The sequence below is a fragment of the Triticum dicoccoides genome, chromosome 2A, assembly GCF_002162155.2.
Source record: "Triticum dicoccoides isolate Atlit2015 ecotype Zavitan chromosome 2A, WEW_v2.0, whole genome shotgun sequence".
Classification (NCBI taxonomy): Eukaryota; Viridiplantae; Streptophyta; class Magnoliopsida; order Poales; family Poaceae; genus Triticum; species Triticum dicoccoides.
The window spans coordinates 85,721,436-85,732,213 of record NC_041382.1 but is presented as its reverse complement, the minus strand read 5'-3'; the positions used below and the strand labels follow the sequence as shown (position 1 = coordinate 85,732,213).

The following is a 10,778-nucleotide window of genomic DNA, read 5'->3' as shown; positions in this document are numbered from 1 at the left end:
AATTAATACTGGATCAATCCTTGAGTCTATTCATATCCAAAAGAACAAATGTGACTTTAAAGATCGAGATTTTTATGTTGTTTGTCTAGTGTGATTCCAATACAGGACAATTGCAAAACGTAGGTGAGAAGGAAGTAAACGTTGTTGTTTCCGTGACCAAGAGAGAATGATCCAACATTTATCTTTTAAGTACCAACTAGCCAAGTTATTACAAATAATACATGTCATGTAAGGTACCTTCACTTAATAGTATAGCCAGTATGTTTGTTAATTGGCATGAATTAGTGTGGGAGTTTGTGCATTATTTTGGGTTATTTGGAACTGTTGGAACGATTGCATGTTTAATAAAGACAAATATTACGATTTTTTTCTAGGTTATCTACCGAGCATCTGGATGGATCTATACGTGATCATTACTACATCATGTGAAAGCGAGGGGGCTTAATTATGACCTCTGGGTGCAACCAATGAAAGACAATAACACGGCTACATGCAACCAATTTGAATGACAATTTAATAATAAGATAGATGTTTAGTCATGTTGTCTTTTTTTACCGGGTGTGCCTATTGCTTTATTTGTTTTATAACTTGTCGTTGATTGGCTGCTGAAATGTTCTCTATTCGTTTTAATAAATGATTGTGTGGATTGATTGATGCAGTGGCCGAAGATATATAAACCTCTTTTTGAAAGAAAAAAAAATCTCTAACGAGCCCACCCCGATGTTTCTTCCCTATACTTTGCACCAACCATTCCACGGCAATTTTTTTTTTAAATTAGACCACTTTCTTTTTGGCAAGGAAGACTAGACCACATTTTGGCAAGGAAGTCAAGGGTGCAAGGCAGTTGATCATCCACCGCTCCAAGCCTCCACCCGATTATTCTGATCTACTCCCTCCGTTCCTAAATACTTGTCTTTCTAGGCATTTCAACAAGTGACTACATACGGAGCAAAATGAATGAATCTACACTCTAAAATATGTCTACATACATCCGTATGTAGTAGTCATTTGAAATGTCTAGAAAGACAATTATTTAGGAACGGAGGGAGTAGTCTGCTTGACTTCACCACAGATGCTTACTGATTTGCTATATATGACCGCTCCGCAGCGAGAGCATCCACCCCGAATTCCCAGCGCAAAGCTCGCTCACTCCCTATGTTCATCATGCCTCTCCTCCTCATAGCTTTCACCTCACTCTTCTTCTACCTGAGCGCCCCTCCAAGTTTCGCCGCCGCGACGGCCACCATCTTACCCGGCCAAGCACTTGCCGTCGGCGACAAGCTCGTCTCCGAAAACGGCAGGTACGCGCTCGGCTTCTTTGACACAAGCAGCACCAAATCCCCCCAGAGCACCAGTAGCTGGCACCTAGGCATATGGTTCAACACAGTCCCCAAATTTGCTTCCGCTTGGGTTGCGAACAGAGAGAAGCCAATCAAAAACACCACCTCGCTGCAACTCACAATCTCCACCGATGGCAACCTCGTCATCCAAAACCGCTCCACCAAGTCCATATTCTGGTCCACCCAAGCAAACGTGAAAAGAAACGGCACCATTGCCATGCTCTTGAGCAATGGAAACCTCATCCTAAGGAACTCCTCAAACTCGTCGCACATCTTGTGGCAAAGCTTTGACGACCCCATGGATACACTTTTACCCGGGGCGAAGCTTGGATTCGACAGGCTAACCGGCCTGGATCGTCGTCTGGTTTCATGGAAAAACAGGGTCAGCCCGGCTAGTGGTGCGTACTGCAACGGGTTAGACCCCAGCGGTGCAGACCAGTTCTTGCTTACACGGCTCGACTCCTCCATGTCATATTGGTCAAGCGGTGTGTGGAACGGGAACTCCTTTGTGTCGTATCCTGGGAATAATACCCCAAACCAGGCTTCTTACAATTTGACTTTTGTTGACAATGAACGAGAGAAGTATGTCGTTGAGAGCTTAGCCGACGAGAATGCGGTTTTTCGGCATGTAATTGATGCCTCTGGTCAGGCCAAGGGGTACGTTTGGTATGAGGGCTTGCAAGATTGGATACTGGCCTACAACCAACCAAAAGCTCAGTGTGATGTCTACGCGGTTTGTGGACCTTTCACAATCTGCAACGATGACGACCTTCCAAACTGCATCTGCATGGATGGCTTCACCATAACATCTCCTCTGGATTGGGAGCTAGAAGATCGAACCGCTGGGTGCTTGAGAAAAACTCCATTGCACTGTATTACTAACAAGAACACAACCTACTCGACAGATCAGTTCGCCTCTTTGCCATGTGTTAGGTTGCCCAAAAATGCCAGCAAAGTAGAGATTGCCAGAAGCGCCGAAGAGTGTGCACAAATTTGCCTGAATAATTGCTCTTGCACTGCTTATTCCTTCGGGGATGAAGGATGCTATATCTTGCATCACGAATTGATCAACATAGCACAATTACAATGTGGTGGCACAACGAAGAATTCAGATGGAGAAACACTTTACTTTCGCCTTTCTGCTCAAGATGTTCAAAGTTCGAAAAATAACAGAAGGCAGACTGTTGGAGTTGTGGTTGGCACAGGCCTTTCCGCTCTAGGCTTATTTGGACTCGGTCTCCTCCTAATGATTTGGAGAAACAAAAGGAAGAGATCTCCTCGCAAAACTTACGGTAGTGATGGGGGGAGAATCATTGCATTTGAATACACTGACTTGCAACGAGCAACAAAATATTTCACTGATAAATTGGGGGGAGGTAGTTTTGGTTCTGTGTTCAAGGGGTTTCTAAGTGATTCTCATGCCATAGCAGTGAAGATGCTTGAAGGTGCATATCAAGGAGAGAAGCAATTCCGAGCCGAAGTGAGCTCAGTTGGAGCTATCCAACACATCAATTTGGTCAAGCTAGTCGGGTTTTGCTGCCATGGTCCGAAAAGACTGCTGGTTTATGAACACATGCCAAATCGGTCGCTTGACATCCATCTTTTTAAAGACGATTCCACGATATTGAATTGGACTACCAGGTATCAGATAGCCCTTGGAGTTGCTAGAGGGTTAGCATACATGCATGAGAGCTGTCGAGACTACATCATACATTGTGATGTCAAGCCAGAAAACATACTTCTCGATGCTTTATTTGTTCCTAAAATTGCAGATTTTGGGATGGCAAAGATTTTGGGAAGGGATTTCAGTCGAGCACTGACCACAGCCAGAGGCACGATAGGGTACCTTGCCCCTGAATGGATTTATGGTGTTGCTATCACGGCAAAAGTTGATGTTTATAGCTATGGGATGGTGTTGCCGGAAATAATATCCGGAAGGAGAAACTCGGATGCATCATGTTCCAGCGGTGGGGACCTTGGTGTTTTTTTTCCCGTGCACGCCGCGCGTAAGCTTCTTGAAGGAGACATCAAGAGTTTAGTAGATCACAAATTGCAAGGTGATGTCAATCTTGCTGAGGTTGAACTAGCTTGCAAGGTTGCGTGTTGGTGCATACAAGATGAAGAATTCGACCAGCCAACAATGGGAGAGGTGGTTCAGATTCTTGAGGGACAGGTTGAAACCAGGATGCCACCGATGCCAAGATTACTTCAAGCTGTGGCTGGAAGCTCCTGTTCAACGTGTTCGTAAACACACTTGAGTGACTAGAGATGTCGTCATGATCATACCTATGTCTATGTTAAAAAAATAGAGTTTTACTTATCCTACAAATGTAGTGTACTTATCATGGCCGTATAGTTCTATCCATGTATTTCAAGTTGCATGTAACAGCTTCAATGTACTATATCTGATTATCTGCAGTTCTCCAATATATATAGTGGTACTGATGTGGTAGAGCTGAAAGTAAATCTCTTTTTTTTTTCTTTGCTTTGAAAGAGCTGGCTGGCCAGTGGCCTGGTCACTGTGCCGCCGTTGTGGTGAGATGTCGCTGGTGACTCTGTAAATGGTGTAGCTCCTCCAATGCTCTGGATTTTCTGATGCTGGTATATGAATGAGACTCGTAAATCTATCTATGTCTGACTCTCCTCCAATGCTCTAAAATTTCTGCTGCTGATACTTCATACCTGGGAGGCTGAGACAGCCGTTTGCGTTATGCAGCAGAAGTGGCAAAACTGAACCTACTGAAAGTTGTCTTCTTTTGAATTGAACCCGACACTTCGAAAAAAAATTACAGAGATAATGAGTTATTGGGACACATAGGCATGCTCGATTAAACTTAGAAAACACATTCAGCCCTCCTTTGGTTGACAAGAATTTTCATAGGAATTTTTGTAGAAAATGTTTTTTTATTCCCTTTGATTTGTACGAACAGATTCCTATTCCTATGTAGGATAAAAACAAATCATTCACATTTTAAAGAAAAAAAATACACTAGCCTAGACTCAAGAGTGTGGTTGTTCTACACCTACGAACATTGCACTCCCGCTACACCCATGATAAAAAACTTAGCAAAACAAACCATTTTTTTTGCAGATTCCATTATGAGCAAATGTTTTAGGTGCTTACAAAATTTTGTGGGCAAATGACATCCGAGGAGCTCTACACAAAAAAAAACAAAGTTTGTGCTCAAATATAAAATCTGAAACGTGGATGCAGAGTAAGAGTTTGTATTTCATTTCATATGGAGATCATTCAATGTTATTTTTGGTGACCAAACTTTGCAAGGTTGTAAAGCATTTGCTCATAATCAATGCCACAAAGTTTCATTTTCTTATTTATTTTCTATTTTACTGTTCATTGAGTTGGTGCACCAAACATGGGTGCAGCCACTGCTTTCCTCTAGACTCAATGAAAAAAAATCATACATGCATCAAATGTCATCTCAATCCCTGTAGAAAATAAGATACACTCATTTTCTCTGGTCTTTCTATTTTCATTGTATTTCTGTCCTACGAACCAAAGAAGGCCTCAACTTTCCTAGTTGGCACAAAGGAAGCGACTATTTTCGTGACCCTGAAAAGAGTAGCACAGACGATCTTTGGACCCCAAAAAAGGGAACAAGTTACCTGGCCAAGTTACCCAAGTGGTCAAGTCATCTAATCCGCACTAGACTCTCGACGTAATTAGTCAGATGCAAAACCACCTCCTTCTCCGACCTATAATAACGGCACCTCGCGTCTGGAACACCTGAAGAAATCTTCTCGATCTCACCGGTCCGGTCGTCGTACCGGTGCACGTTCCGCTCCTCCGTCAGAAGCCACGCCCCCTCGTGAAGAACGACTCTGGGAGGGCTCAGAGCCCTGCACTCGGCCAGCTCCGTGACCAGATCAGGACCGATCGCCGTGGGCCCGTGGCCCAGCGTCGACTCCATCTCCACTCGGGCTTCCCGTCAACCCCGCCGTCGAGGCTCAAGCTCCAGAGCTCGACGTCCAGGTTGCTGTAGCCGAAGCAGACGCAGCACAGCTCGCCCCCCAGCTCCGCGAGGCGGGCGGGCCGGAGACCAGACGGCGCGCGGGAACGGGACCAGGCTGAACTCCTCGTCGGCCAGGCTGAACCGGAGGAACACGTCCGGCGGGTCCGGGTGGGCTGGCGTGCCGTCGCATGTCCAGTAGATGTGACCGTTGACGTGGGCCGGAGTTCGTCCGCAGATCCAGTGTGGCGGGGCCGCCGTCTGCCTCCATGCGCTGTCGGCGCCGAGGGTGAGCACCTCGAACCTGCACGCCAGGCCGTCGGCGAGCGGCTGGTAGAAGAACCTCGCCACCTTGTACCTCTTGCTGCGGGGGTCGAACACGAGCCCCGCCCTCGGGAACGTGTACACGCAGTGTCGTGGTTCTAAGCCTGACAGTAGAGTGGGGGTAGGTATGGAGAGGCAAGGTCCTAGCTATGGAGAGGTTGTAAACACAAGGGATGTACGAGTTCAGGCCCTTCTCGGAAGAAGTAATAGCCTTATGTCTCGGAGCCCGGAGGCGGTCGAGTGGATTATGAGTATATGAGTTACAAGGTGCCGAACCCTTCTGCCTGTGGAGGGGGTGGCTTATATAGAGTGCGCCAGGACCCCAGCCAGCCCACGTAGGAGAGGGTTTAAGGTGAATTAAGTCTGGGGCGTTACTGGTAACGCCCCACATAAAGTGCCTTTACTATCATAAAGTCTACTTGATTACAGGCCGTTGCAGTGCAGAGTGCCTCTTGACCTTCCGGTGGTCGAGTGAGTCTTCGTGGTCGAGTCCTTCAAGTCAGTCGAGTGTGTCCCTCGTTGGTCGACTGGAAGGTGACTTCTTCTAAGGGTGTCCTTGGGTAAGGTACTTAGATCAGGTCTATGACCCTACCCTAGGTACATAACCCCATCATTAGCCCCCGAATGGATTGAGGCTTCGAGTGAGGAAGGAGTTGATGTTGTTTCCGATTAACCTTTGCGCTCTGGTCGTGCGTTGTCTTGGACCAAAGAATCTCTTCGTTGACAGTGAGCAACTTGTCTTCAGTCGACTCGATCCATTCTATTTTTGCGTCGAGTGATCTTTCGGGTTTCGACGATCTCCGAGCGACGGATCGCCGGAAACACCGCGTCTGACAGACTGATCTGCTGTTCGCGGATTCCGTGGGATGCGAAATTTGGGGACGCGCGCGAAGCGGGGCGGACCGCGGCGTTCGGATGGGACGGGGCATAGACGCCTCGATCTCCGCGCCGCTTTTTTCGCCACGTATCCCGTCTGCATAACTGCTCCCGGATATGATTAGATCGACCGGGCCCACCTGTCATCCACTCGGAAGGGACCTTATAAATGCGCCCGGCGAGGATTTCTGTGCTGCGCCTCAGCATTCTCTCTCTCTCTCTGCTCCCTCCTTCCCCGCCCAGCGTGCTCGCTCTCGCCCCCGCACCACTTCCTTTCGCGCATCTCGCCGGCAACCATGGCCAAGGAGAAGACGGCGGCGCTGGAACGTGCGAAGAAGGCGTCGGCGTCGGAGAAGGTAAAGGGGAGATCCACCAGCCGCGGAGGGTCCTCGTCCAGATCCCGCCTGCCGAAGGGCTGGGTCCAAGGAGACTGGATCCAGTCGACCATCACAGAGAATGACCTCCTCGACATGGCCAACGAGGGCTTGATCCCTCATGGAGCTGCGAGGCTTCCGGGGAAGGAGTGGCAGCCCCAGCCAGAAGAGGGTGTGTGCTCTTGGCCACCCATGTTGATCGTGGATTTTCCTTGCCGCCGAGTGTTTTCTTCCGTGGCTTCTTGAATTTCTTTGGAGCTCAGCTCCACCACTTTACCCCAAACTCTATTGCCTATCTTGCCGCATTCGTGTCCATGTGTGAGGGTTTCTTGGGCTGTCGACCGCACTGGGGTCTGTTCAAACATATATTCACGTGTCGCTCTCAGACCGTGAAGAAGGCGAGCCCAGGTGATGAGAGAACCCGAGTCGTCCAAATGTGTGGGGGTCTGGGGATCCAGGTGAGGAATAAGAGCACCTTCCCGCCCATGACCTTTCCCGAGTCAGTCAGAGGCTGGCAGTCGACCTGGTTCTACTGCCGGGACCAGTCGACGCCGGGACAGTCGAGTGGACTCCCACAGTTTACCATGGACCGAGTGAACAAGCCCTCCTCTCTGAAGTTGATTCCGGAGGAGAAAGCTGATGTGAAGATGTTGATGGAGCGCGTGGTGCAGTTGGTTCGGGAGGGAGTGACGGGCATGGACCTCCTGGAGGTCTTCCTCAGGCGTCGCATCCAGCCCCTTCAGTTCCGGAGCCACTGCATGTGGTTGTACTGTGGGACCGAAGACGAGACTCGAGTCCATCCAGAAGCAGTCGACGATGTCACTCTGGAAAGATGGATGGTAGCCGTTACCGGAAACAAGGACAACCCACGCGGAGCCAGAAGGATTCCTCCACTCGACCACAACAGCGATCCAAACAAGGTACACTTGCTCTGCTCTCCACTGCGTTCCTGTCGCATTCATTTCTGTTTACCCTGCCGACTGGTCGACTGATCCTTGTCTTGATATCTGCTAGGCCCTCACCGAGCTATACTCGATGCCCAATGGGGCACAAGCTCCGACTGAGGAGGGTGAGGCGAGTGGGGGCGAGAGCCAGGACGAGGAGGAATGGGACTCGGACGTTGGAGAGGATGATGATGACGATGATGATGATGACGGTGGTGAAGACGACGTTGAAGACGAGGAGGAAGAGGAGGAGGAGGTCGTACCACCACGCTCGGAAAGGCGGTCGAAGCTCGTCCACGACCCTTCGACCGAACATGGTAAGGGGGTTGCGACCACCACTCAGTCGACCAAGCGTCCTCGGACCATCTCTCCGGTGCCGACTGAAAAGGCGCCGAAGCAGCCCAGGGCGGCCCCGTCGAAGCCGACCAAGCTCCTGCCGAAGATGAAGGTGTCCATCCCCACCATTTCAGGGTAATCGTGCTGCTTAAGTCTCTTATTTTGTGTGAACTTTGTCTCTGGTCGACGCTGAAGTTAGTCGACTGATCCTTTGGAGTTGCAGTGCTGCTACTTCTGAAACCTCGGCCCGGGCTGATGACCACGAGATGGAGGACGCAGCAACTTCGAAACCAGGTACTGTATTCTTAACGCCGTTCTTAGTCGACTGACTCGCGATCTCTGATCCTGATTCTTCTCCGTAGCTCCACCCAATGTTGTTATCGATCTCCCTGATGATGATGAGGATGAAGAACCACTGAAGCGCAGGAGGAGTCGGAAAGCGTCCGCCAGTAAGGTGCCTCAGGATGTGACGGCGCCTGAGGTTCCGACTGCGGAGGAAGGGAACACCACTCGACACACGGTGTCCTTCGTAGATCCATTGACGAGTGCTCAGCAGCCCTCCCTCTTCACAACGCACCACGCCCGGGAGGACCAAGCTGGCGCGGCGAAGGAAGCAATACGCCAGGCGGGTATCATGATGGAGCAGTTGAAGACCATCCGGGATGCGAGCCAGGCAGCTTATGACGCCAGTTCTGCCCTCCAAAGCAATGTTCAGGTCAGTCGACCACCATTTGTTCTGTTGGATATGCAACCAAAAACTTTTCCTTTCTGGAATTTATAGTAGTCACCCAGTGGGTGTGTCGATTAGACTCCGTGTTTAGCGGGGGCACGCTGAGTGCACCCGCTGGGTGTAGTCCCCAAGGCTAAGGTCGACTGCTGGCAGTCGGCCTTAGGCTTTATGATGTCAATCTTACTGTCAGTCGACTATGTCGACTGGATTTCACGAACCGGTGGGGGCACGCTGAGTGCACCCACTGGGTGTAGTCCCCGAGACTGTGGTCGACTGCTTGCAGTTGATCACAGTCTTAAAGAATACATCTCATTTTTTTTTGAGGTCGACTGGTCGACTTTGTCTTCAACAGAACTAGTGGGGGCACGCTGAGTGCACCCACTGGGTGTAGTCCCCGAGACTACGGTCGAATGCTTGTATTCGGCTGTAGTCTTAGAAACGTGTGTTTTTTCCTTTTTCACTCGGAAGTGAATTATATTTGACATTTAGTCGATTGGTTCTTCCCAGAACTCTTGTGATCTTGTGGCTCGCTACTCTGAGCTGGAAAACAAGCATACTCAACTCGAGCTGAGCCTGAAGCTGGTTCAGGAGAAGCTGACAAAGGCAAAGGAGGAGACCGAAGGTATGTTTGGTGAGACCCTGACGACTGCTTTTCCCCTTGCTTGTTTCAAAATCTGATCTTGCTGTAACTTGCAGGTAAGGTAAGGGAGGCCCAACAGAAGAAAGACCTCGAACTAGCTGAAAAGATCAAGCTTGCTGACGAGAAGTTAGCTTCAGTCACCAAGCTTGAACAAGACAATACCAATCTGAAAACTGCTCTTGGGATCGCCAACAAGGAGGTCAGTCGACTGAAAACTGATAAAGCTGCCCTGACCGACCAAGTCAGCAAATTGACTGGGAAGAAAACTGATCTGGAGGCCTTCCTGAGTGGTCTTGCCAAGAAGCTGTTTCTTATGCTTGAAGGTAAACCTCTATGCTTGGCAAACATTTCCAATTGTGGTTTTTCCATTCGACCATCTCCTTGACTTAGTGACCATCCTTGCAGAATTTTGTCAAAACTTTGAAGAAGAAACTAGCCGGCTGGAGCCAAACCTCGACCCCGTCAATTCTCCGGTGAACGACGAAGTTGCCATGGATGTTTTCCGACTGGAGTCTCGTGTTGCAGCTGTCGTGGACTATCTCGCAAGACTGAAGGCCGCCACATCTCGCATCGACTCGACGCTCTGGCCTGAGGAGACACTTCAGAATGACCTTGAGTCGCTGATGGCTCGCTTGAACACGATCCCTGGTCGAGTGCAGGAATGGAAGAAGTCCTCGGCTCGGTGTGGTGCAGATGTTGCTCTGTGTCTGGCCCGAGTCCACTGTAAAGATGCGCGAGAAGAGAAGCTGGCGGCTCTTCGGGTGGCCAACACCAAGAAACACGACTTCAGGTCCTTTATGGAAACTTTCCTTGCAGCTGCCACTCGGATCGCCGACAGAATTGACCTTGATGAATTCGTTGCACCTTCCAGCCCTCCACAGGAGGGGTAAAAAACTTCTTCTGGCTCGACGCTTTAAATTTGCCTCGGTATGCCGAGTGGAATTGTAACCGATAAACTTTAACAGGCTTAACGCCTGAGCACTCTCGGTTCCTCTAGATATCGATCCAAACTTGAATTTGGTGCTTGAATATGATTGCCTTTGGATCGAAATGTATTTTGCAGGTTCAAAGCAAGGCGCCTTTACTGCAATCGACTTATTCTTTAGCCCACTTAGGCGAGCACTGGGCTGCGGCTAAGCCTCCGAGTGGAAGCCCGGCTTACCACTCGGTAGGATTTCTATAACTTAGGCAAGCACTGGGCCGCAGCTAAGCCTCCGAGTGAGAGGGTTGCTCTTCACTCGGTAGG

At 49.5% G+C, this 10,778-nt stretch overlaps 1 protein-coding gene across 1 annotated transcript; it reads left to right on the top strand.

Annotated features, from left to right (window-relative positions):
* The first annotated feature begins 1,164 nt into the window (after window positions 1-1,164).
* On the top strand, window positions 1,165-3,752 carry LOC119359042 (G-type lectin S-receptor-like serine/threonine-protein kinase At2g19130). The gene has a single exon (XM_037625394.1). It carries the CDS (start codon window positions 1,165-1,167, stop codon window positions 3,586-3,588), a length of 2,424 nt encoding a protein of 807 aa, XP_037481291.1. The 3' UTR covers window positions 3,589-3,752.
* The last annotated feature ends 7,026 nt before the right edge of the window (window positions 3,753-10,778 follow it).